General features: G+C 42.1%; 2 protein-coding genes across 4 annotated transcripts; both read right to left on the minus strand.

Moving 5' to 3' along the window:
* Window positions 1-2,918: 2,918 nt before the first annotated feature.
* xkr5a (XK related 5a) lies at window positions 2,919-8,852 on the minus strand. The gene is made up of 7 exons (XM_082506619.1): window positions 8,236-8,852; window positions 7,112-7,295; window positions 6,731-6,915; window positions 6,420-6,632; window positions 5,916-6,085; window positions 5,577-5,688; window positions 2,919-5,100 (listed from the first exon to the last, which is right to left on the minus strand). The coding sequence occupies exons 1-7, from the start codon at window positions 8,366-8,368 to the stop codon at window positions 4,157-4,159; spliced, it is 1,941 nt and encodes a 646-aa protein (XP_082362745.1). The 5' UTR covers window positions 8,369-8,852; the 3' UTR covers window positions 2,919-4,156.
* A 1,283-nt stretch (window positions 8,853-10,135) lies between these two features.
* On the minus strand, window positions 10,136-24,862 carry prdm1c (PR domain containing 1c, with ZNF domain). Of its 3 annotated transcripts, XM_082506617.1 has the most exons (8): window positions 24,718-24,862; window positions 16,600-16,851; window positions 15,179-15,298; window positions 13,931-14,183; window positions 11,499-12,514; window positions 11,210-11,338; window positions 10,962-11,022; window positions 10,599-10,822 (listed from the first exon to the last, which is right to left on the minus strand). In XM_082506617.1, the coding sequence occupies exons 1-8, from the start codon at window positions 24,763-24,765 to the stop codon at window positions 10,713-10,715; spliced, it is 1,989 nt and encodes a 662-aa protein (XP_082362743.1). In that variant the 5' UTR covers window positions 24,766-24,862; the 3' UTR covers window positions 10,599-10,712. The 3 variants fall into 3 exon arrangements, with proteins under 3 accessions (XP_082362741.1, XP_082362742.1, XP_082362743.1); XM_082506615.1 differs by having other exon boundaries at window positions 10,136-11,022; XM_082506616.1 differs by lacking the exon at window positions 24,718-24,862 and adding an exon at window positions 18,455-18,615 and having other exon boundaries at window positions 10,137-11,022.
* Between the last annotated feature and the right edge of the window lie 1,738 nt (window positions 24,863-26,600).

Below are 26,600 nucleotides of genomic sequence, written 5' to 3' on the forward strand. Positions count from 1 at the left end.
GGGCCAGAGCCATAAATACCTTCTTTGGGTCGATTTACACAAAGTTAGATTCAGTCTGCCTTGTCAGACTCATTATAACCACTTTTGCAGCTGCATGCAGAATTGGCATAAAATGTTGTGCAAAAGTCTTGAGCTATCCCTGTTTTCTTTGTATGTTGCTTCCAAGGAGCCATATTTTCTTGCATCATTTGGTAAATGGTAAATGGCCTGTATTTGTATAGCGCTTTACTAGTCCCTAAGTACCCCAAAGCGCTTCACACAACCAGTCATCCACCCATTCACACACTGGTGATGGCAAGCTACATTGTAGCCACAGCCACCCTGGGGCGCACTGACAGAGGCTGCCGGACACTGGCGCCACCACCAGTAGGCAACGGGTGAAGTGTCTCGCCCAAGGACACAACGACCGAGACTGTCCAAGCCGGGGCTCGAATCGGCAACCTTCCGATTACAAGGCGAACTCCCAACTCTTGAGCAATAGTTTTTCCGTGTTCTCTGAAGGTCTTTAAAGTTTTTCACTCATTTTCATTATCAAACTGTTTTCAGAGGAATGTAGATAACAGAAAACTAAGCAAAGAACCTAGTTTAAATTGTATCTTTAGGGACTTTGTTACTAGCAGCCTGCGTAATTTGCTCCTTTAGTTTCTTTAGTTTAAATCTAAAAAAAAAAAAAAAAAAAAAAAGGCAACGACAACATAGTGGACAAAATTGTATTTTTGCAGCACCAACATGATTCCCAAAGCCTTATTAGTGTTGGCTTTGGCACATCTTGATTTATGTGCAGTATGTTCTTAAATAAATCTGAGGACAAATACAGGACAAAAGAATCTCCAGCAGATGAAGTGTATCTGAATGTTATGCCCTTAAGAGGTGGGGTGGAATTCAACACAGGACTTAAGAGATTAATCAGGCCCTTCAGCGGATCCATCTACAATTCAGTTCAGTTCAGTTGCCTCAAGGCACTTTATATTGTGAAGTAAAGTGCCTGTAATTATAAGAAAGACATGCTGTGGAATGGAGCCAGAGATTAATAATAACTATTGATTACATGCAGAGTGGTGTATAAACACATAGTGAGTGAAAAAAGGGTGAGTGAAGAAGAAACACTCATCATGCATTATGTCAAGCCCCTGCAGCTGAGACCTATTGCAGCACAACAAAGGGAGGATTCAGGATCACCTGATCCAGCCCTAACTATATGCTTGATCAAAAAGGAAAGTTATAAGCCAAATCTTAAAAGTAGAGAGTGTCTTTCTCCTGAATCCAAACTGGAGCTGGTCCCACAGACGAGGCGACTGGAAGCTGAAGGCAGTGCCTTTGCATTCTGCCCCCATTCTACTTTTAACCACAAGTAAACCAGGAGTCTGAGCGCAAAGTGCTGTGTGGTCTTTAAGATAAAATGGGACCTGATTATACAAGGTCTTGTATGTGATAAGAAGGATTTTGAGTTCGATTCTGGATTTTGACAGAGAGCCAATGAAAAGAAGTCAGTATGAGAGAAATATGCTCTCTCTCTCTTTCTCTCTCTCTCTCAAGTTCCTTGCATTACTATTGCTACAGCATTTTCAATCAACTGAAGGCTTTTTGATGATTTTTTAGGTCATCCTGATAATAATGAATTACAGTAGCCCAGCGTAGAAGTAATAAATGCATGAACTAGTTTTTCAGCATCAGTCTGAGACAGGATGGTTCTAGTTCTAGAGATACTGAGCAAATGGAAATTCTGGTCAACAGTGACTCCGAGTCCTCAGTGTTACTTGAGGCCAATGTTTTGGGGGTTTTTTTCTCCAGGTATTTATGTCTTTAAGACATTCCTGCAGTTTAAGTAATCTATGTGTGTTATCTGGCTTCGTGGATAGATAAAGTTGGCTATCATATGCATAGAAGTAAAAACATATGCTATGCCTTCTAGTGATACTGCCTACAGAAACATATACGTCATTGTGTAAAGATGACTCTCCATTTACATGAACAAATTGGAGACTATTAGATAGATATGATTCTAACCACTTTAATACCTAAAGCATGCTCTAATCACTGTAATAAAATATTAAGGTCAGCTGTATCGAATGCAGCACTGAGATCTACCAGGACAAGCACAAAGATGAGGTCCACTGTCGGGGACCATAAGATCTTTTGTTACCTTCACTAATGCTGTTTTTGTACTGTGAGGCATTCTGAAACCTGACTGAAACTCTTCAAATAAACCATTCCTTTCAGTTCGCTGACTCAAGAACTTTTGAGATAAAAGGAAGCTTGGTGATTGGCCTATAATTAGCTAAACAGCTGTGTCGAGGGATGGCTTTTTAAATAAAGAATTACTTACTTGAAGCCTACAGCCTACAGTGTCTACAGCCATTTGTAAAACATGGTGGAGGTTCTGTCATGATTTCGGGCTGTATTTTACTCAGTGGTGTTGGAGATCCTGTCAAAAGAATTTTGAAAACAGAAAAATACCGATAATGATTTACTATGCAATCCTAGAAAGCATCTGATTGGCAAGAGCTTAATTTTTCAGCATGACAATGATCTCAAACACACTTTCAGTGCAATAAAAGCATAACTGGACAGAAAAAAACACAATAAAACACTAGCAGTGTGGGATCATCTTGACATAAAACGGATCAAAAGGCAGCCAACATGCAAAGAAGAGCTTTGAATGTCCTTCAAGAAGCCCGGAGAATTATTTCTAAAGTCTCCTTCAGGAACCTAAATTCCAAGAAAGCTTCCCTAGATAGCTGGCCAGCTCAAATGTTAACTTCAAAGGTGATTAGAACTGTAAAAAAACGAGTTCTTTCCCCACTTTATATACTATATTTCCATGGATGTTTGCATGTTTCAATAAATACTAAGTGATGGTTGGGTCAAGACTGCACATCACCGTACTTTGCTCAAAAGAATAAAACACTCGACACATCTTCACTCCACTCACCTAAACATGTACTGTATTTATTGCTTATTCAGAGCCACCAGTGGCTTTACACTTCACAGTTCAAAATGTCATATAGGCAGTCAGCTGGGCATGAGAGAAAACCCAGCATAATTTCACTGCTTTGTTAGTGGACTTTAATCCTGTTACAGAACACAATAAGGAGCAAAGTACATTTGGCCCCTGCCAATAGTAATCAAGAGCACATACAAAAAAAAAAAAAATCACCACAAATATCTCATAAGCATCTTTTCACTTTGTTGCAGAACATATGAAAGCTTTGAGACGTTAGTGCCTGAGACATTGTTTCATTTCCAACAAAACGTAAATTGCAAAAACAGTTCCGCAATTACATGGTCAACATGTAAATCAACACATCAAACAGTTTCCCTAGGCCCACACACCAGCCCTGCTCAAAGCGATGCCTGTTAACATCATACAAAAGATAACCTATCTGAGAGTCAAAGTGTCAGTTTTTTGTTTTGTTTTTTTGATAAAAAAAGAAGAAGAAGAAAAAAAAAATCACAGCATCACAGCAACAGACATATGATACAGAAGATATTTGTGCTTTTAGGAAGCCAAAAGGCTCTGGCTTATAGTGAGATGGTTATGATTCAGAGGTCAGACACATTGAAAGATACAGGATTAGTTTCTCTATTTTCATAGCTGCTGGCAACTGACATGAGTAACAGCAGTTTTAGTGCGTATTAAAGAGATCATCCCCCTTTTTAAGATCATGAAGCATCTGCGTACTTGATGATGTTTATTGATACAACTAATGCCTACTTCCTTATTACGTAGTTTCGGTCTTGACCGACCGGTGTTCATTTTGTCGCACAGTATAATTGTTATTATTCTTGAGGCTTAAGTTCACTGTGACCAAAAGAATGAAAATGCCAGCTGAACATCAGGCAGAAGGTGTGTCTGAGCTCTACACACAACCTTTGTGGTAAATGAGCTCTACTGAAGGCATTACTCTGTGTCCGGCTTTTGGGCAAAGGAATGCTTTTGTAGAAAAATCGTTTATGCTTTGAGAGGATTATTCCACAATTGTTGCATACGCCCCACAGTGTACTAAATATATGTGTATACACAAAAGGAGAAATTACTGCCAGCTTTCTAATTCTACAATGCTGGACTGCTGAAAAAGCACTCCCTTTAAAAGCTGGTGTACTCCTTTAATGTTGGATCCGTTTTTACTTCTTCCCTGATTCTGTCACATGTAAGCTAAAAGTTTTCATCCTCATCCCTTCGGGATAATATGAGCTGCTTTCTTGGACCTTTAAGATGAGGGACACTGGAAGGGGAGTCTAACACCCCTGAGTCCAATTTAGGGGTGGAAATACATCGTGGTCCAACCCGGCCCATGAGTCCACGGACATCTCTGTGAAGGGCTGGATCACTAGGGATTGAGTTGAGGCGAACGCCTTGCTCCAGAGCCCCAAGGTCCCGGTCCAAACGGGGGTTACTGGCGCTGCTTGGAGATTGGGGATCGGCGCTGAAGTATAAGGTTGAACTTGATTCTGTAGGGCAGAAATAGGGCTCTGGGCTGTCTCCAAACATTGATTTACCCTCTGGTGAGCTGCGTTTGAAATCCGATGTGGGCGACTCCATCGGGCTCTCCATCTCCAGACTGTCGTCTTCTTCCGGTTGTTCAGTCGACGTGGGTTCGCTTACGCTCTGGAACTCGTCTTTACAGTCCGAGAGGGGTGCCAGACCTTTCCCCTGAGACTCGGAGGTGGAGACACCCTCACAGCTTCCTCCAGCTGTAATTGTGATGCCCTCGTTACTTTTAAATTCTTGGTTGTACTCCTCTATGTCTAGTACGGCCGCTGCTCCCCCAGCCCCATACGCCCTGTTGATTTTACCAAGATCTCCTGTTTTCAGAGCAAGGCGGATCAAGAGCCAGTGGTGGTGGTAACACGGACAGGAGCTGTTAGGCCTGCCCCCGCAGTTCCCTGGATGCTCCAGCAGAGAACCAGCAACACCTGAGAGGGAGAAGCTGCCATGGTTTTGAATAGAATGAGCTGGCAAACTTTTGTCCCCAAGAGAGAAGGAGGACTCCCCTTGTTCTATGCATGTACTGCCCATGTGGTTGTGGTTTGTTCCCTGGGAGATCTCTGTGGACTTGGGGTGCAGGAACCGGTAGTATAGGACAAGAGAGGTAGCACCTAAGAAGCAAAGGAATAGGAAATATTGATTTTAGTGGCCCAGGTATGTTTTGGTCTTTCACAAGCAATTAGCTGACTGCACAGTCTGAATCACAGAGGGAGGCTGCAGCAGAGATCACAGCAGCCACTCTGGCTGTTACTATATTAATTCTATCGTGCATATCAACCTCACACAAAAAATTCAAGGTTACATTTATTTTTTGCCTTCTTACGGTCCCATCTCCACTCTTACGTATTCAGATAAAGAGATTTACAATATCCTGCACAGTAAAATCTCACATATAAAGAGTATTGCAAGTAGGGCAGCATATCGGTAGCTATGTTTGTTGTACAACAATACCTCTAAGAATTTGTGAATAAACACGGGGGGATTTATCACTTGGGTATGACAGAAACTAATAAACAGTGTGACATAATTCTAACTATGACTAATCTCCCAATACAAACAGCAAATTCTCTAGAAACAAATGACTCACCGAGGAGAAAGCCACACAGCACAGTGGTGGGAAGGGTCATGCTGTCCCATGATGCTTCGCTCAGGAAGTCAGAGGCGGCCAGCAGCAGAGTGGCGTTCTCTACAAGCATGAACTGAAGAAGGAGAGAAGGTCGCACCATCAGTCATCTGTAGACAGCTTTACGTCACTGTGGGCTTAGCACACAGAGATGAGGATGACACTGCAAACTTATGTATCTATATCTGTTTGTCCCTGCTGCCCTGTGAGTAGGCAGATGAGACAAAGCTGCACAAAACAACATAATGAAATCAGAAAAAAAAAAGAAAAGTTGAAGAATAATAACTTTAACTCGTGACGTACTGCATAAAAACTGGCCATGCGGAAGCGCGAGGGTCCATCTTTGATGTTGAGGAAGAGGAAGACGTGGATGAGCCCCATGACGCCATTAAAAGCACGCCAACACCAGGGGCCGGTGCAGATGTCTGGTTGCTGTGATACCAGCCAAAAGGAGGCCGTGAGCCAGTGAAAACCTGAAGGTCAACATAAAAATAGAATAGAAGGTCTACAAGTGCAACACAGGATCCATATACAGTGTGCAACGCTGATGCAGAGGCGAAACAGAAAACTGGATCAAGAGGACATGTCACAGTGCTCTGAGGATAATTACATAACTCAGTGGTTAAATGTGAGTTAATAGAAAATGGGTTTTTTTAAGCTCAAAGGAATTTCACATGGAAATCTGTGCGTGTACTAGTCATTGAGTCTCCTGTACCCTTTAATGTAATGTACTAGTTTAATATAACTGTGCACTTTCTCCGGCTTTCAAGTGTCTTAACAAAATAAAAGTCGCTTCTCAGTGCTCACCTGCTACTCCACAAACCCACCAATTAAAAACCCTGGCAAAGAATGTGAGGCAGGTCACCCTGGCACCCAGCATGCATGCCCTCCACACCAGCTGGCACAGCAGGGCTGCTGGAGGCATGGCCAGGTGGCCTGGTCTTATCAGACAGCAGGCTCGGCTGTACAGCACCAGGGCCCACGCAATAGACAGCACACACAAGCCACAGCAATACGCCACTGTAGATAAAACATGCATTAAAAAAAAAATGTAATATAACAAGTTACAGGCCATAAACATCACACGGATCCCGTGATTCAACTGAACATAAAATTACCTGGTGATGCGATGCCCACATCAGTAGACACCACGATGTACGCCTGCAGCAGGCTCTGAGGCAGCGTGAGGACAAGGGCTTCCAGCAGCCAAAGGGCAGCAACATCTGCCTGCTGCATAACAGCAGCTCCCAGATCAGCCACTGAGCCCTGCATGCGCAGCACAGACCTCATGCAGTCCCACAACCTGCCAGAAGATGGAGACAAAAACCAGAGGAGGCATAAAATATAACCGACTCAGTAAGGTTTCAGAGTGATGTGAATTTTTTTTTTTTTTTTGCCCTGTACTTTAACAAAAACTAAAAATTATTACATTCTAACAACATAGTCTGCTTTTGTAATGTATCTACGTAAAGCACATCGAATGGAAAAAACGAGCTTACCTTTTGAAAATGCCCAAGTGCAGGATGTGTATAACAGAGAGGTAGCATCGCCTGTCATCACCATCATCATAGTACCACTTCACACTTAGCAGCTGAACTGCTGTCCCCGGTAGAAAGAGGCCAAGTGTGAGGCCTGCCCACTGTGTCTCCTCATTCCAAAGGTAAAACCCTATACAGTAGATCACTGACACACAAACACACACAGAAAAAGAACAAACACCCAGATGCACAATGATATCTTCTAATGGGATGGCGCAAGCTCACAGAAAAGACACCAGAGTCATTCCACACCACTTTAAAACAGCCATTAGCTGTTTCTTAGCTTCACTGGTACAGCTTTATCAATGTGCCACTCTACTGATAATCTAAATAGCCATTCATTTATGCACGCATTCACTTTTTAAATGTTTAATTATGGCAGAATGTCTCAAGTGTGAATCTCAGGCAGCAGCACAGTATTTTTATCTTCTGGTAATGGTATACTTGCTGAAGACAAAGTCACACTCTGTACGCATCCAGGTATCCTCCTGGTGTCCTGACCTTGCCCCATTGATCTGCACAGTCAGGAAATCATAACGCTGTGCTGCACCTTGTTTTCAATACAGATCCTAGATGTGCAAAAAATGACTTGGGAAAAACAAGTGTTTATTGTGTTCAATCATATTTTGGGGGAGGTGTAAGGTGGAGAATTATAATTTAAAAGTTGGGCATTATGCGAATATTGATCAGCGACGGCAATTTAGTAACACTTAATTAAAGTCACTAGTTAAATTCAATAACTAATAGGCTGTGTTATCCTGTTTTACGATCACAGGAGGTCTCGGGGGGCCCAGTTTGGCCAACAAAGGTGGACTAACCAACGCCGATATTGGATTGCAGTGCACACGGAATTCAGCTATGTTTTCCTGTTGAGTACTAACGGCTGTGCCATAGCATCTCCCAAATGTGCTTCTTCTAACGTGAAGTACGGCCGCAGCTGAGACGGCTCCAGCACGTAGCATCATTTTCAATCACATTACGGCAAAAGAAAAGAAAAAGAAAGCCCAACATCTATTTTCCACGAGGTTGAGTTTCAACACGGCAAGCAAGCTAGCAGCACGCTAGCGCTTGGAATCCCCACTTACGAGCGCTCCGTTCGGCCACAATAACCAGCCCCGACACGGCGAGCAGGACCGCCTGGCACCACGCTATCCAGCACCCGCTCCGCCGCGCCGCCGACGGTATCCTGCGGGCGACCGCTCCTGCGGCGTTTATCATGATGCGGATAGGTGGGAAGGAGGACACACCGATGACATTATCCTGGGCATCCTTTGGCCCCCGCTTGGTACATCCGCTCTCCTCCTCCTCCTCCTCTTCTTCTTCTTCTTCTTCTCCCGCTGCCTGCCCCCTGTCAAAATATCTGACGTCACAGCACGGTTTAAAGGTGCATCAGTTTAGCGAGCCTCTCCTCCCTCCACCGTGGAAACCCCTTCTGCATCACGGTCTATTTCTTCAAATCTTTTGTGACTCCATAGTGCTGCATCTTACTTGGTAGACTGGTGATAGACGGCAGACTGATCTGAGCGTGAATTTCCTCGCATGTGGAGGTCGCAGGTCATGGTGAGCGCTGTTTACAGCTGTGGTTCTGGTGCGTTTTTTGTCTGCCATGCCCGACTTTAGAACAATAAATAAAGTTCATCCCCCACATCACACCGGTGCACATCTCTGTGTCCTTTATAATCGGGTTTCAAGGGGCCAAAAGCAGAAAAAGCTCCCATATTATGTGTGTTAACGCTGTCTAGGCCGAATAGTGTTTTCTATTTTGGCACTTGATCGTGACTTAACCTTAAGAGTACACCAAATCCGAATGTTTAGCCCTAAGATAACCACTTCTGTGGAAGAAGACTGCAGTTGCTATTCATAAGCAGGACTTGTGTTACTTGTTGACTCTGACTTGCTTTATTTATTAATTAATTTATTTTCTACTTTATGTGCTTTCATGTTATATTTGTTTTAACAATTTTTTGTCATTTTGAAAAAAACCCAACAGGTTTTAATCTAATGGGGCTTTCTGGTAAAATCAAGTTTTAAATAATAAACACTGAATAAAAAGGAAGATTTAATTTCAATTAATTGAAGGTCATGACAACAGCTGGAGTCTTTCTTTAATAGTTCATGCACCACTTACAGTAGTTCTACGCCCCATATTTCGAGGACTGTGTCACGATTGTGTCATTTTGAAAGCCATTAATGACACCTACTTGACCCACCACTTCTTTAATTTACTTTCTTAAATGGAGAAAAAGCTCCAGAGCAGTTTACAAGAGCCCCATTACCTCATCATCACTCGCATAAATTGGCACTTTGTTTTTAACCCTTTCCACAACTACACTATTTTAGGTTGTAGTAAAAGAACCACAGAAGGATACTGGATAGAAAATCCTGTAATAATTCTTGAGTATAGCAAGTATAGCTGTGTTAATTTAGAGATATGGTTGCAGTTTTATTCACAAGCCTGCGCTGTATGAATCAGCGTTCATTGTGAATAAAAGTAGTCATCTTAAGTCTGTTTTGTTCTCTTTGTTTGAGTTTTAATTTATTTATATGTCTTACTAAAACTGTGGAGTCACACAGTGTGAGTGAAATGTCTGACAACTGCCTAATACCAAAACTCAAATATAGATATACGTGTATAAAATTATTCACAGGATATTGATCATGAAGATAATCTTGTTCAATTTTGTGTGTGTGTGTGTGTTTTGTTTTTTTTCCTTCCATGATGACGGGTTGGTATTTACTGGTTGTGAGTATCCCAAGACTCATAACAGGATGTTTATCTGCAACTCCGATTCAGAACTGTATACTCACCCAAAAGGCAAGTTGAGGTTTCTTTTTGCTGTCATTTCAGTGCTTAACCCACTTACATATGAAGTCATGCTTGTACAGTAATAGTTACGTGAATCACGGGACACAATTACGCATACATACACAAACAGAAACATTCAGTCTCATGCTAAAAAACACATTTTAAAGCAAGCATCTTTGTTATTTTTAATGCATAATCACATGTGTAGTTGTTCCATCAAGACATTCCAGAGATATAAAAATCAAAATATCAAAAAATTTGTTGTTTTTTTGTACATTTTAGATTAAAAGTAATTGAATAAATTATCAAAGATCTATACATTTAATTAAAAAAAGTCACTTTTTCCAGGCCAGGCTGGTTAAGTCTAGATTTTTCACATGCTGCGGTCTACGTAGAGTATAGGCTAGGAAATCCATGATTGAGATAAGGCTTTACTTCAAATAGGGCAGTAACAGACAGCTGCTGAGTTGACCTGTAAGGATTATATGGATGGATTAGCAGGACTGTCTTAGGGCTCTGATATGCAGCTTGACTCCAGCTTGATGCTGGCTGGATGAAGAGGTACAGGACTGCTGTGATGCAGCTGAACACCCGAGCGCTCTTTTGCTGATTTGTAGTTGGTTCTCTCAGCCTCCCTTCTGTCAGCATCCCGGTGGCCCGAGACACGGGTCTCTATCTTCTGTATTAGGTCGGTAACATTCCCCTTGTCCATATCAACCTCTGCAGCCATGGCTTCAAGCTCCTCTGCCGCCTCACTCATGTCAAACCTCTCAATCTCAGAGTTAACTCGACATAGCTCCTCTGACGAGTATCTGTGTGAGGCCAGGGGCAAGAGTGGGCAGAAGCCTTGGAGGTGCACTTGGAGGCTGCAGTAATGGAGATAGGAACAGGGGCAGTGAGGACAGCGGTGTGGTCGCTCGCCAGTGTGGAGGCGCTTGTGGAGTTTGAGGTGGATGAACTGAGTAAAGCGAGCAGGGCAGAGCTTGCAATGGTAAGGCTTCTCACCTGAGTGTAGCCGCTGGTGGGTCTTCAAGTTACTAGTGCTGCTGAATCGCTTGTGGCACACCTATGTAAAAACACAGCAGAAGGGAATCTCTGTATGAGTCTTTATTTTGTTCTTAGTCACATAACCTCTGCGATGTTTCAATGTTTTGTTTCTGACGTACAAACCTTTAGTCCACCTACGTATTTATTACGAGAGTGATATAAGGCGTCTAATGCTTTCCAGCAATTTCCGACAGCTGCAGCCTTACCTTGCATTCATGGGGCTTTTCTCCTGTGTGAACCAGGTAGTGTTTCTGCAAGTGTGCTAGCTGCGTGAAGTTCTTATTGCAGGTCTGACACCTGAAGGGACGCTCCCCGCTGTGTACTCGCAGATGAACCTGAGAAGATGTCGGAGATATGATAATTTATTTGTTATCGATCAAACTCAGGAAATCAGAGGAACTGGTTAATTCAATTATACTATACTCCAGTCACTGTATTCAACTGGTGGTTGTCATTTTCTTTCGCACTGCTTTAATGTGTTGAAGAGCAACTAACCTTAAGGTTAGACAGCTGCCCAAAGACCTTTCCACAGATGTTGCATTCATATCGGATCTTTCCATTCTGCCTCATCAGAGGGTAAGACAGGGTCTTGTAGCCAATTGTCTGCCCACTTTGCTTTGTCTTGCTTAGGTCCATTGTATCCTCAGCTTCACTTTGAGTGGCAGAGGTAAAATTGGAAGGGAGGCAGTTTGAGGAGGCTGCCATTCCCTCTTGCGGCGAGCATCCTCCAGGTGTGAGAGACGGCTGTGCTTCACGGATTTTAGTGACCATAGATGAGGCGGTGGATGTGGCAGGCACAGCGAGGTCTGTGTGAACGTTGGTGGGAGGGGAGTGTTTGAAATCTCTGAGGTCGTGTGAGGGTATGCTGAGGTAGGCTCTTCTTTTGGATATGAGGTCCTTGTTGTCTCTGTGCTCACGGATTGGTGAAAGAAAGAGGTCTGGTTTGGAATCAGAAAGTGCACGTGTCAAGTCTTTGCAACCACTGGTTAAAGGCGATTGAAAATGTGCATAGTTGTGAAAGGGCGATACATGGGGTGAGACTGCCAAGTGAGGTTTCAGTTGTTCACGATAGAATGGATATGAATGAGGTAGAAGGCCAAGTGAGTAGTGGGGCAGTAGATAGGGGCCGTGCATTAGAGTAGAATTAGCAATATCGGGCATACAGGGATCTTGGTAAGGCTTTGCTACGGGAGGGCCTTGACTGTGCTGAAAGGCAAAGTGGACATTAGTAGGGACAGGAATGCTTAGTGCTGGCCTTTTGGCAGCTGGAGGGCTACAGGATGGCAGAGGTGGTAGAAATGCATATCTATTAGCATGCATAGATTTGGAGATAGGCTGAGGTGGGTAGACAACACTGGGACATAAAGGAAAATCTGCTGAGACATTTGTCTGAGGCAAAAAACTGTCCACACGTCTGATGCAGGTAGAAGGGGATTTGGAGAGGTCATCTTGTAGGATTTCAGAGACCGTATGACCTCGTTTCCTTGTTGTCTTCTTCGCTGGACTCTGTTCTGTTAGACAGATAAGCAATAGAGAAAGATCATCAGAGACATGAAACTCATTTCTTAACATAGACTAGATGTAACATTATCATCGTTCAACTAACTGACACATGCAGCCATACAAGCACATATTCGTCTTATCAAGCACACGTGTTGTATGTTTTCTTTCTTAATCACTATGCACGTTTGCTTTCAAAAGTACCTACGCTAGCCAAACAATTTACTTTAAACTTCAGGAGATGCACTTTTTTTTTTATCAGATGCGACTGTTTGAATGTCCCTGACCTTTGCACTCTGTTAAAGTGGACACCAGAAATGAAACAATGGGGATCTGATCATGATACAGATAGCACAGAGAGCAAGAGTGAGTGGATACAGTGTGCTATTTGCATTAGAGGGCTGGGCAGTTGAAGGTGTATTTTCTGTCACAAGACAGACAGGATACACAGTGTACAGGAGACAAAAATCAACTTGTCATTTGGAAGTGACAAATAAACTACAGCTCCCAAACAGATAGAAACGATTTTATAAATTGGATTGAAAATCTGGATTGAAATTTGCATTTCATCTAGGTAAAAAGGTACTGCTTCACTGACTTTACCACAGAATAAGCAAGGGACTCAAACCGACAACAGAGAGGAAGACCAAATACATTGGTTTGCATGTACATTTCACCTACTTTTAGACACAATTAACCCACAACCCACACAAACAGCACATCTCTTATCTTTTGTTCACTCCCAGGTTACCCTGCCCCCACTCCAGGGAGGCCAGCTCTCAGCAAACAAACAGCCAACACTGAGTGAGATATCAATCTGTCAGCAGGTCACCTTGTCAGGAAGTTCAAGTAGTCAGTAGAGAAATTCCTACCTCGCTTCCTCCTTAAGAACCAAATAAATAAAGGGTGTCGTGCCAGAGTGCCATCAGCACCTCTAGCGGCCTCTTTTTGTGACTGTGTTTGAATTAGTATTTTTCTGCGTGGTCTTTCTGCTAGCATGCACATTCCTACTGTTTGTGAATGAATGCCAAATGCTGTCTGGCTGAATGAGCTGCCGGCAGCCTTCTATGTGGGAGTTTAAAAGGGAAACTGAAACATTGCTTAAAATCCTGAAATTGGTCTCATCTTACGCCAGTACTGCTGCTGCACCTGGAGACAGCTCTTCTCTGCTTTCAAGTCTCCACTATCCTCCTTTGTCTTCTGCGTCAACAAAGGAGCTATGGGTGTGACGGAGTAAGTTCTTAAACACGTACACAAAGAGTGTGTCAGTCGGCTGGCGTTTTGACTGGGGGCCTTACTTCACAATGACAGAACAAACCAGATACGTCTCGATGCGTGGGCACCGTGTTAGTTTCTGTTGACTTCAGCAGCACTCGGTCCTTGCGCATTCCTAAATTGACAACACACACAAAAACACACGCACTCACCGTTTTTGTCAATAGCCAGCTGTCCCAGTGGAGGGTAGTTACAACGCTGGGCAAACTCAGAGCAGTACCACACCAGAAGCTCCTGGCCTGGCTGAAGTCGTTTGGTGGTGTAGAAAAAGATGTCCAAGCCACTCTGGCATGCAACCAGGTTCTGCTCTTCCACAGAGCATGCTGGATTGACGTAACGCATCCAGTTGCTCCGCTCTTCATGCAGCCCATCCAGAATGTGGTGTAAGCGCCCCTCTGAGAAGACCTATAGCGTGAGCAGAACAAGAGATCAGAAATAATTCACTTGATTATTAGAAGTGAACCTGAAACCATGAAGTCACAGTTTCCTCGCGCCTTTATGGTAAATGCTGTAATTTCTTTCATGTTGGATAGGCGCAAGTCTTTGCAGCACACAATATGAGTTACAAAGGGAACACTCAAAAAGAATTTCTCTGTATGACTGGATTGTAGTATTGGGTATACTGTTTCACCCACTCCTTACTCTCACCTGTTACATTCACGGTGAAGTTATTCACCTCCTCCCTTCCTCTGCGATTGTACAAAAGTGTTCTTTCTGTGCTGTTGCTTGAGTCATGGCTGTATTATTAACAAATTGTCAGACTGTTGCAAAATTTTGGTTGGAGTTGCATGATGTCAAGGTTGCTGAGTGTATGCTATAGAATTACTCAGGAGCATGTGTGCAATGGAAGATGCCCTGATGCTGCTGAATGTGTAACATAAACAGTTCTCAGGCTTGAAGCCACTTCCTTGCTTAGTCAGTGTGAGAGTTTGTTAGTTTGGAGAAGTGCGGACATGTGTATGGTGTATTTACTGGCAGTGATACCACTACTGTGAGAAGCGAAGACACAGGAGAACCGCTGCGTCACTGAAACCAAACAGCTGTGTGTGCTTGTGCGTGTGTGTGTGAGAGAGAGAGAGAGAGAGAGAGAGAGAGACAGAGAGAGAGAGAGAAAGACCTCAGACAGAAGCGCACAGAACGGGCAAACACACTGACATATATGGTGCATGCACTTTTGAAAGCTATCAAGGCAAATGGCATTTAAAAACACCAGACCATTGACAAATTTGACTCATACATTGACAGGATGTCAGACGTTGACCACATTTGCTAACTCGTGCCACGACATAGCCAAAGCAGCATCTCCAGTCAGTCAGAGATACAGGATGTGAACAGTTCTGAAAGGCACATCGTTGAATTTAACATTTAAGTTTGCAGAGTCTCACATGAGGCTTGCTTACCCTCCAAAAGTACTTCCTGTCGGCGTCTTTCGGCAGAGTTTCGTTGGTGTAGCTCTCACCCACCAAAGGGCCAAAGCGTGTTCCCTTCGGAATGATCTCCTTAGTCATCACCCCAAGCACCTGTTAAACAAAGAGAGCACATAATCGTCAAACAGCAGGTCAGTTAATAAAACAGAAGATCTGAGCGAGCAGTTACAGGCACGTTTAGTTGTTAAAACATCCTAAGATAGATGAGATTCTTTGGAATACAGCCTCCAAAGAATCTGGTCAATTCACTGAATATTTTTGTCCCCTGGAGACACTTATGTGGAAAAAGGCAATTAAGCAGGTTGTCCTTATTTTATAATATACAGGCTGAGAGGATTTTCAGAGGCTGTGACTGAATGTTTTCTCTCCTTCACATGTTAAATATTTAATAAGCCAATCGACCAAGTTATCTTTAGTTTCTCTCCCATATTAAAATTTCACTACTAGTCTTGTTCTGCTACTACCAGGTGTGAAACTCAGTCCTCTGTCTCAGTCCTCCAGGGTGGGGGAGAGTGGATAAGGTGTCATGGTCACACCCCAGCTAGCACCTTGAGCTCCATGTTAAAAAAGCAAAAGCCCTAAAGCGATGGTAGTGTATTTCTCTTTCATCTTTACACTGTAGACTCAGGCCTACAGTTTTGTCTTTAGTTTATCCAGATATTTTTGTCCTTGCATTCAATGACTTTGTCTAAAGGCATCATTTGACTTGCCCTTGTGTCACAGATTACTGTCATGTATCCTGTTCTTTAGCGTCAACCAGACATTTCTTATAAGAAGGTCAAAGTGGTAAATGCAGGTATTTTACTGCAGATGTCAGGGATACTTCCTCTGATCTCCCTTCCCTACACTTTTTGTAGAGGAAATTTAGTGTTTCCTTTTCATGACTAGTTCTTTGCGGTTAACCTTTTATCATGCATTTACCACACTATATGATTGTCAGTTCCTTATCCACTCACTTATTTATAGATGAGAGGATGGAAATAATTCTCCATGCTAGATGACACATATTTTACCTGGAAGAACATTTAGGGTATTATGTATATTATGGGCTTTTGCCTAATGGTGTAATTTTCTGCTGGAACAAAGGGATGGGAATCTAAGATAACTACTAATCATAGAGCCCTCAGGCTGAGTGCCCAGAGGCTTGGCTATTGTGTCTGTGTTTGCTTCAACATACACATAGCAGAGAGGAAAAGCTCAAATTAGACAACAATATGTCAAGTACTTCCCACCGGAGGATAGATGAGAGGATGGAAGGATGTTGGAGTGACGCAAAGAATTGTCATTTACTAAAAACATCACATAGCTGCTTTGATATATTTGGACTGGGACTATTTGTCTTCATTAATGTCTTGCCTGTTTGTAAAAGAACAAACACGGAAGGCCTTGGTTACCTCTGCTGAGTCGTGGCAGCGTTTCAGGGCCAGGTTCCTGGGCAACGATCTCTCAGCTCGTGTCTTGCAATTGTTTTCGGACTCGCCTTCCAGAGGTTGGTCCTTCACGATGTAAGTGCAGTTCTCCTCAAAGTCTGCCTCGCTCCATGATGTCATATCAACATCGTGTTTTCCTGGCATCGCTGCAGTGGCACCCACAGTTTGAGCTGACTTCTCTGAGGTTAACATGATTGAGGTACATGAAGAGGCGGCCTATGGAAAATAAAGAAAAATGCTCTTAAATCCATATGATTCTATATCTGATTTTATTATTAAACGCTATTTTGGTTATACAGGGTGGAAGGCAAACCTTTCTTTCATAAAACAGCAGATGCAGAATCGAGTTGAGTTTTGAATGAATCTAAAAGTAGGTCCCAGATTGTGAAGTGTGATATAGAGAAGGAGGCAGTTGTGATGCTGTAGAGAAACTAACCTTCCCGTCTACTGCCAACACCGGACAAACAAACTTCAAAGTGGAACCTTCAAGTTTGCCCCCCTCTGTCCTTTACATCCTGTGACTCAGAATACAACCCCGGGGCTATAACAGAGGTTCCTGTGCACGTCAGCCCCGAAGCAGGACCACTTTCACGAGGAAACCCGCACTACCAGGGAATCAACCAGACTTCCTCCGAACTGACTGAGACTTGGCTGTCGGCCAGGTCTTAACACTCTATACTGACTATTTACCGTATTAAAAAGCCACAGAAGGGCTGCTAGAGTGAGATATGCCTGATTTCAGTCCACAAAAACCCCATAATATGAAGACACATGTAAAGAAAGAAAAACAAAAAAACCACCAATTGATCAAAAGCACAAAAGCAGTACGTCTGCTCATTGATTGCCAGCCCCGAAGTGGCTCCCTTTCCTAAACAACTGCTCTTACATGTCGAAACAAAGAAAAGAAGTGCCACTCTACTCTCTGTTTCCTTTTCTTTCTGTCCCTTATTTTCACTCTTTCCCTTCTCACGACATTGCGATTGTCAGGCAACTCAGCCGCGACAAAAGATACGGCTCCCAGACTGAAATAAAGAAGAGTGAAAAAGCGGATGGCAGGCTCGTGATTAAAAGGCAACGCTCAGATGTGTTGTCTGAGAACTTCTTCCTTTGTAGACTCATCAGTTTGCCTCTGAGATAGTGGTAGATAAGCCTGGTTCTTGCTAATATATGGTAAACACTCATGTGACTTACGTTCCTTACTGATGAGAGATAAAAAGTCAAGTCAAAACTTCACTCCTGAGGGAACGACTGCAAGGAATAGAAATTCTAAATTCTCCCCATTTATGTATAAATAAATCTACAGTCAGTAAGCTGCGATAAAAAAGCCCACCGCTCATCTTTTTGTTGTTTTCAGCACTAGTGGTAGAAACTGTACTCAGTGGCATATATGCAGCAATAACAAAAGAATGTCAACGGATTCTCAAATGCAAATAAAAGTTCAAAGAGACGAGATTTATATATGATGTTACACCTTATATTTTTTTCTCTGAAGTGTCACCACAGCTGACTCGGAATGACTGTCACAAGTGTGACAGCTCACTCCGAAACCATTGAACCAAGTGACACAGCAGAAAATATATTTTGAAAAATCAAGACATGAGTCAAGAGCACACAGCTGTGGCTCGGGGGCGACATGTAACGGGCTGTCTCTAGAAAGCACACTTTGAGATTGCACTTCGTGGGAGAGTGTCGTAATGCAGAAAAGAAAAGTCGAGCCAAAAACGTCTAACTCTTCTTAAACATGCTGAAAATATAGAACAATCGATATTATTCCTGTAAAAATTAAGAAGATGATCTGAGACAGATGTTGCAGACTTACTGTAAAGCCTTGTGAGGAGCCACACATAGGTCAGGCTGTCTGTGCCCTTCTTGAGCTTGAGTGTCTAGAAGCAACCAGTGGCTGTTCTCTGCCTCTTGTCTTCTCTTCCTCTCTCTCTCTCTCTCTCTCTCTGAGCAGACCTCAGTATACTGACTGCGCAACCGAGCAGTCAGTGTATGTGAGTCTTGCTCACATACACCGTGTGTGTGTGTTTGACAGTGTAAGAGAGAGAGAGATACACTCCCTTTCCTCTCATGCTCCCTCCCCCTCTCTCCCCTTTGCCCCATGACTCCTCCTTGGAGCGTGTTTGTGTGTGTGTGCATGTGCATGTGTGTGTGTCACACTCTTGCCCCGAGGCAAGAGGCTTTCTCCAGGGAGGCTGTCACACAGCTATGTCCGGATCAAACAAATGCATCTTCATTTTCAGTCTGTTGTGGATTGGAAGAGGGCATACCTGTGTTATGTTAGCGAGTCAAGGACGCGCAGAGGAAATTAGATCATTTATTTGTAAATTGTAGGTTTAAAGTTAGTCAGATTAGTCGTAATTCATGTAGTCGTGTAATAAGGATATCTTACATGAAGAATGTTGCAGCAACATAGAGATTTAACAACCTGTAAAACTTCATCGTCTGTAATAGTCTTTTAAACGAAGCAATTGTTCTCTAGGTTCTGTAGCTACATAAGATCATCAGTTAAAAAAACATACACAATAAATGCACCAAGATGATTTTTATTACATACCAAGAAATTAAAAATCACTAAATAAACAGCTGTAAGTAGAAATATGTCTGCTTTGCTTGGTTGACTCATTCATATTGATACTTGATGCTTCAGAGCTTTAGATACACAAACCCATGAGATTAATCACAATTCTTGTTATGGTATTATGTCACTGTAATACTAAGAATGATGAAATAGGTACTTCTAATGAGAATCCTGAAAACAAATACACAACAACAGTTTCTGGGTTATATTGTGCATGCACACCTTATTTGAAATTAAAATGCAAGCTGGTGCAACAAGAAGCAGTGTCACACCTTAGAAATCTTTATAAGCTGCGATAAAGACAAATAACTGGAAAACTCTTGAGGGTGTGTTCTGGTGCATGTACATTTATAATCAGCCACTACACACTACTTCACTGGGGGGGAGGTCCAGAATTTGTTAATGCCCAGGTAAGATTGAGATCAACAGCCCTGTTTTCACCTCCACCTCCGCTCCCTCCTCTTCTTGACTTCTCTCCAAACACAACATTTGATTTGGCCGGCTTCCAGCCAGCTCAGGAACTGTCAGAATTTTCTTTCTCGTCACCCACGCGCTAGACACGTGCCACGCTCTGAACCGTCACGCCGTACACCTATCTGTAAACCTAATTCCACACGGCACATTAAACATCTACACTGATCACATTCACTTTCAATTTGGGGAGGTTCATAATGAACTGGCATATGTCAAGTGGATTCTGGCGCTTGTAGACTCTTCTTTGTTTTTGTGGTGTTTTGTCCTTTTCATGCTTCCTGCCCACTCACCACACCTGACCAAGCTACTAATTAGGACTGCTGACATGAGCCACCATGTAATTTAAAATCCACTTCTGTCTCTCACTCTTTCGTTCTCTTTCTTTGCCTTCAGTCATCTCATTCATCACCTTCTATTCAGCTCTCCTCTCCTCCACCTCCTCCTCTTCCTCTCTAATGCCTCTTTATCTGGACCTTCTCTACACTATGTCTATTACTCATAGGTATGTGTGAGTAATTCTCATAATGACAGCATGGACTTCTAGTCTGAGTTGTGTACAGGCCCTGGAGACAAACTTACACGTACGTGTGGAGGTTTTTGAGTATGGTTGTACATATGCCCGTGTAGCTGGTTATAACTTGGTTTAGATCATCTGATAATTAAGATGGCATTCTTAGAATGAAGTCAGTGAGCAGGAAGTGTAATGAAATGTAAGCTGCATACAAGTAGACTAACAATAACAAGATCACTGACTGACTTTAACCGGTTTAGGATGTGCTGTAGGAAGTGAAAGTAGACATGTCATGAACCCAAACCAGGGCAATGAGTATTTGGCTAAAGAACAGCCACCCTTAGATTTACATTATCACAATAAACGCTGAGCAGACTGGGATTAAAAGTGCTTTCAGGCAGAAAGTGAAGCAAATGTTTTACTTTCATCATTTGCATGAATTTGGCTTTGCCAAACAGAAGTCAGTGTGCCAACTGTACAGGCATCAGCTCTTAGCTAGCTCACAATGAGCAGCAGGTTTCAATTTGCACCCTCCTGGGAAAACTTGGATCGTTCTGCCTTTGCATTGCCCTTACATGAAATAGCACCAGCTCTAAATTTTGCTTTGCACATTAGATACGTTCAGCTTTTCTGCTGAAGGGGTTAATTAAACCAAAATAGACCACAGCATCTACCCATTTTTTCACATTTTGAGAATTTTTCTCTTTAATCATCGAATTGATTAAATCTCCTGCGGTACATGTAAAAACTATTTTATGATTATAAACCTGCTTTAACACAAGCCAAGAATACCTGTGGGGGAAGGCTCCATTAATGGCATGGGTTGCCCTATAATTTCCATCTGCAATCTGCCTTGGGTTATGTCTCGCAGGAGAACCAAAGGTGACCACTCCTTCCTTGTCACCTCCTGCAAGAATGAGGACAATGCACTTTGGCAGAGATGGCTAAGACTAAGCCCATTTTATAACCCATTACCCCTCAATTGTTCAACAGAGCCTCCCCCTCTGGCTTTTTTTCTGAAGTTTTACGGCTGACTCAAGGAGAAATATTTAGAATTTTATCACAGCTATCTTGCTGTCACTGTCCCCTACTCTGACCTATGTCACCCTGCCTTACTGTGGTGTTATCAGCGTGTCAGCCATGACAGCCTCCTCATCCATTTCATGTTACTTTAAGTGATTTCCTTTACCTCGAAATACCCTATACTCTCGACAGCTTGTGGTTGAGGAAACATTTACTCTCACGTGCATTTCATCCGGTCTTTGACAGTTGATTGAGGCAAGATAAGCTACATCTACATGGCGGTGGTAGCAATGTGAACGCAATGAATGACTTGGGTTTATTTTATTAAATTAGAAATACACTGATGCACGCCGTCTTTCTCCATCTTTTTTTCTTTCCTCTGATCCATTTCATTTGTTAATCTGAAAAAAACAAAACAAAACCTGACAGCGCTGCGCCACAGCCACCACCCACCCAGTCCAGCAATCTCCCTTCAATTGCTGGATGATCTCCTGTTGACAGGCCAAGGGTTATTATCATGGTTTCAGGGCCAGGAATGCTACTGCACTTCACAACAGATGTCTTTTCAGATCCTGACAAAGCCACCCACAGAGATGAGGGGAACAGGAAGAAAAAAATGTATCACTGTACTCAGCTGACCCACAAAAGATGTTCTTAACAGGCTGGATAGTAGAAATTATAGGTGTCTGTATGTTCTTATCCTAACTGGCATCAGAATGTCATGCCAGTCTTGTCATGCATATAGCAATCCTTAGTTCTCTGTAAAAACAGTTTTTGGGGGTTTTAAAAAATTCGATTCACTGTTTATTTTATTGCACATGCTTCCACACAGCATCACATGAGTTTACAGTAACCTGATGGTTGATAATGGAAACTAACATGCTGCTCTGAGAACCAAAGCATTGTGGTTGACCCCTCAAAGTCCTTCCTGAGTATTTTGTCTGAAATGAGGTGTACTTTTTCTCACTCTTTAGTTGTATCATGCCTCTTTATCACCATTACTAATAATTAGGAAACGTTTTGACTCTCTTTAAGGTCCGACTATTACTCTAAAATAGCCACAGCATTTGTTTCTGATCTAAAAAAAAAAGAAAGAAAGAAAGAAGAAGCAGTTGCTGCATTAAATTTCACTTGAAGCATTGAGTGGGAAAACAAGGGGGGTGCTTACAGACATCTTTAGACAGACAGTTGTACAAGCAAGGAAGTGTCAGACCCCCAGGAGCCACACCTGCCTGTATCAAAAGCCTTTTCACATTGTTTTGTCTTCCTCTTGATTACTAAGCCAGACTGTAATAATGACCAACAGAGGGGCCTGTCATCCGGGAAGGATGCACACAAACTATTACACATACTCACGCAAACACACACACTCTCTTTTTCAACCTATCTGCCCAACCCCAAAGAAAATGGTATGTAGTCAGAATCTCTTAAATATACACAGTAGTGTTATAAAGTCATGTGAAAAACAGTTTCCACAATCCTCTGAAAAACTTAGTGCGCACCAAGATTCTTTTAGCTAACCACCTTTAGAAGCTATAACTTGAAGTCATCATTTACTGTATGACTGTCAGTACGTCATTCTCTCACATTGCTGGGGAGGAATTTTAGCCCGCTCTTCTTTACAACATTACGTCAATTCATTGAGGTTTGCATTTGTTTATGCACAGCTTTCACCACAGCATTTCATTGAGTTTTAGGTCTGGACTTTGACCAAGCCATTGCAACACCTAGGTTATTCTCTTTTTCAGCCACTGTCTTGTAGGTTTGCCACTGTCACTGTCGGACAGATGGCCTCACATTTCACTCTAGAATTTGGCATACAGAGGGGTTCATGACAGTAAGGTTCCCATGTCCTGTGAATCCTTAATAAGCCAAATCCTCAACCCTTCATCACTGTGCTTCACATTTGATAAGAGATGTCTGCGCTGATATCCTGTCTTTGGTTTGGTTTCCACCAATGGTCAAACATATCTACTTTGGTCTGTTCTAGACATTTTTCCAGAATTGGTTTGTACATATGGAACTTAAGTCATGCTCCAACTTTAGCATTTAGCTTGCTAACTGGGGCCTAAAGAGTCTGAAATTTGACTCTTGGGTTTTTTGGGACATCCACTCCTGGGAAGATTGTAGGATTTTACACTTGAATTCTCCAAACCAACAAACTACCAAAATGTATGCTTTTATAGAGATGCTCACTCTTTTTGATCATCAAAAAACCACTTGAATTTAAATTTGCAGCAACTGCACGCTATTTACGTTTTTGATTCCTATGGAAGTAGATAGTGTGTATGAAGATTTTCACAGGACTCTAGAGAATCCCATAAAAACTCTCTTTTTGACATGTCTTTATGTGTGTTTGTGTATATATATATCTGTTTGTCTATGTCTATATCTATCATATTTTTTGTCTCTAAGGAGCAGCCTCCTCATATTTTGGATGGCTGTTGAACAAGTAGCCATCCATGAGGCCAACCTGATCCATCCAGTCATTTTTTTAGCCACTTGTAGAATTTCCCCTCACTATTTCTTTCTCATACACCCACACACATACATGCTTAACTTCCTTTTATATTTTGAACAAAGATCCACAGGAAGTCCGACTGTGACCCCTGAGCTGATGCAATGTGCTTAGCTGTATACGTATTCATGCTTACCCCTTGCTTACTTTGTAAGTGCCCTCTTCAGTGAGTGCAATCAGTTCCTTACACAGGAAATAATAATCCTTTGAATCTCACCTTGACAATTCTTTAATTATTAGCAGTGCTGACCAAAATACACTTCTTGTGTGTGATGGTTTTTAAAACAAAGTATCAAATGAAATACCTTCACCAAAGGAGCATCGCTCTATGAATCACAAAAGAAAATGAGTTTGCAGGCACTTGATGAGCACTTAAATTGTTTAAATACAGCAAATGGGTATCTTGGAGTTACTTGAAAACACTGATAACTGTCAATACAAGGAGTATTAAAATAAGACATAAATGAGTTAATCGAAACAAATCCTAAATATTAACAATATTAGTGAAAAACCAGTTTAAATACAGTGTTCTTTTGTCTTCAGCTAGCTAGCTATAGTTGTATCAGGCTAATATAAACTGTATTAATCAAGGTAATGTGCCGGATGAGGGTTAAATTGTTAGAAAAATTTAAAAATTAAATCAATACCACATGATGACAAATGCTGTAATAATATAGGAAGAAGATCAAATAAAAGAAAAAAAAATAAAACTAAAAAGACTGCTTTGTTTAAGGGGATGGGGAAATGTAAGCAGTGGAGTTTTGTCTGATGCAATAGCGTCTACAACCTGCAAACAGCTACTTTATCACTTAACAATTAGGTAACTGATGTTATTTAGGTCTAGATAAGACGGTGAAGTGAAGTTATCATCTAAGCTAGAAAACTTAGCTAGCAAACTGTATCCGTGCATAACAAATATACACATATCTGCGCATTAGTTCCAAGTAACATAGCAAAGAAAAAAATACCTACCAAGATGGAGCACATGTTCTGTGGTTTTTGGTTCCTGTTAAACCACATTTATTTTATTTATTTTCTTTTTTGCCCACTTTACAATTGTATCTGTTTCATTTCCTGCTGTCTTGGTCAGGTTTTTCACTTCTTCTGCTCTTCTTGTAGCCAGCCCCAAGTGGCCATTTAAGGAACTGTAAAATCTATTGCTTGAGTGCTAGCTTTATTTTTTTAGCCTAACAGTTAGCTTAGATTAGCATAGAGAATGGAACAGAGGAAGTAGAGTGCAGAGACTCTACCAACTACACCAAAAACAAAGCAAAACAAAACAAAAACAATATGCTAGGTCATCTCTTGACTCAAACAAGAAACACTACATGTGCAGGCTTGTACTTTATAGTATTTTTCCCTTTGTGCTAGGACCACAGTTTTTCTCATACAAAGCTATCTGTGTAAGTTTGTACAACTTCACTTTCAATGGGCAAACAAGAGAGTAATACTGAGAAATACAAAAAACAAAAACTTTTTTTGGCACTGATGAACTCTGTGCTAATGAGAGTGCTGCTATTATTGTAACGTCCTGTTTGAGCAAGTGAGCACAAATGGTGCGACTTCATTTTTTTTTTTGTCACAAAAAGAGGAAGCTTACAGTTATTCATTGACAACACCAGTGACATCATCGGGTGCCAGCATGTCTGTCGGCACATCTGAGTATGTGCGACTACTTAGAAACCAATGCAAAGACACATGCACGCACACACACACGCACGCGCTTCAGACCAGTCAGACAGCGCTGTCTTCCACCTGTCTCCAGCGTTGCCCGTCCCGGTCATTAAAAGGGTCCCAGAGCCCCACTCTAAGTGCACATGTCAACTGCAAAATTACAGGGCACGCACAAACACATATTTGTTGTGTATTTTGAAAGGGTAATATCTGTCTGCACGCAAGCAATACGTTCATTTTCCTCCTGATAGCTCCTCCTCTTCTCTTTGTGACAAACCCAGAAAACAAAGCAGGTAAGGTTCAAAGACAAAACAAAGGAAAGGAGATAAAGACAGGAGACAGGTCGAGCTGATGGACATATGACATAGGGAAACTTATCATTCCCCTAATGATTCTCCGGTTACTGTGGACTTCACCACAGTGATTACAAACCACTTCTTTAACTGAGGTCGAAGTATCATGATATCTCAGTTTTGTTCTACCACTTAGCTCCCCCTTTTTCTAACTAATAAAGACCACAAAGCCACTGCAGATGCGTGTGATGAAAGCATCGCTGTTTGAAAACATGAGTGCCAGACATTGGCAAGACTTGATTCAGTGTAGCGGGAAGAAGTGCACAGACAAGTTTGACCGGGAGGAAAGACGGAGCATAAAGGAAAACAAATTGCTTCAACTGAAAGATGAAGATCTATTTTCAGACAGTGACATCATCGTTTCTTTTCGCTGCCATTACTTCTGGGTGCGTGAATACGACAAGGAGCACAAACAAGCAATCAAAAACCCTTGGCACCTGAAAGTTGTGTTGTTTTAGACCTGCCCTTTTATTCTCAGCTCTTTCACCACGTTGCCTTTGGGTAACCTGAGTGCTCTCTTTCCCTTTTCAACATGATCGGTACAAACAATGGCAAACGTCTTTTCTCCTCGGGGTGATTGACTTGGTCTTATTGCGGTTCTTATTTTATGCTTTTCTGCTGAATGAAATCTCGGCTGTATGTCTGAATAGATGCTGACAGGACCTTATTAGCTGCGTTATCCCGAAATACACAGACGTGAGATCACTAGTGGACAACATTGGGCTTGTTGTCACAGCTCAAACCCAATTTTATAATGGCTGTTTTGTCACTTGTCAACATACGGCATGAGTCACGGCATCTTGCCTTAGCCCGAGAGTCAATGAAAAT

This window comes from Aulonocara stuartgranti (assembly GCF_965226115.1).
Source record: "Aulonocara stuartgranti genome assembly, chromosome: 15".
Taxonomy (NCBI): Eukaryota; Metazoa; Chordata; class Actinopteri; order Cichliformes; family Cichlidae; genus Aulonocara; species Aulonocara stuartgranti.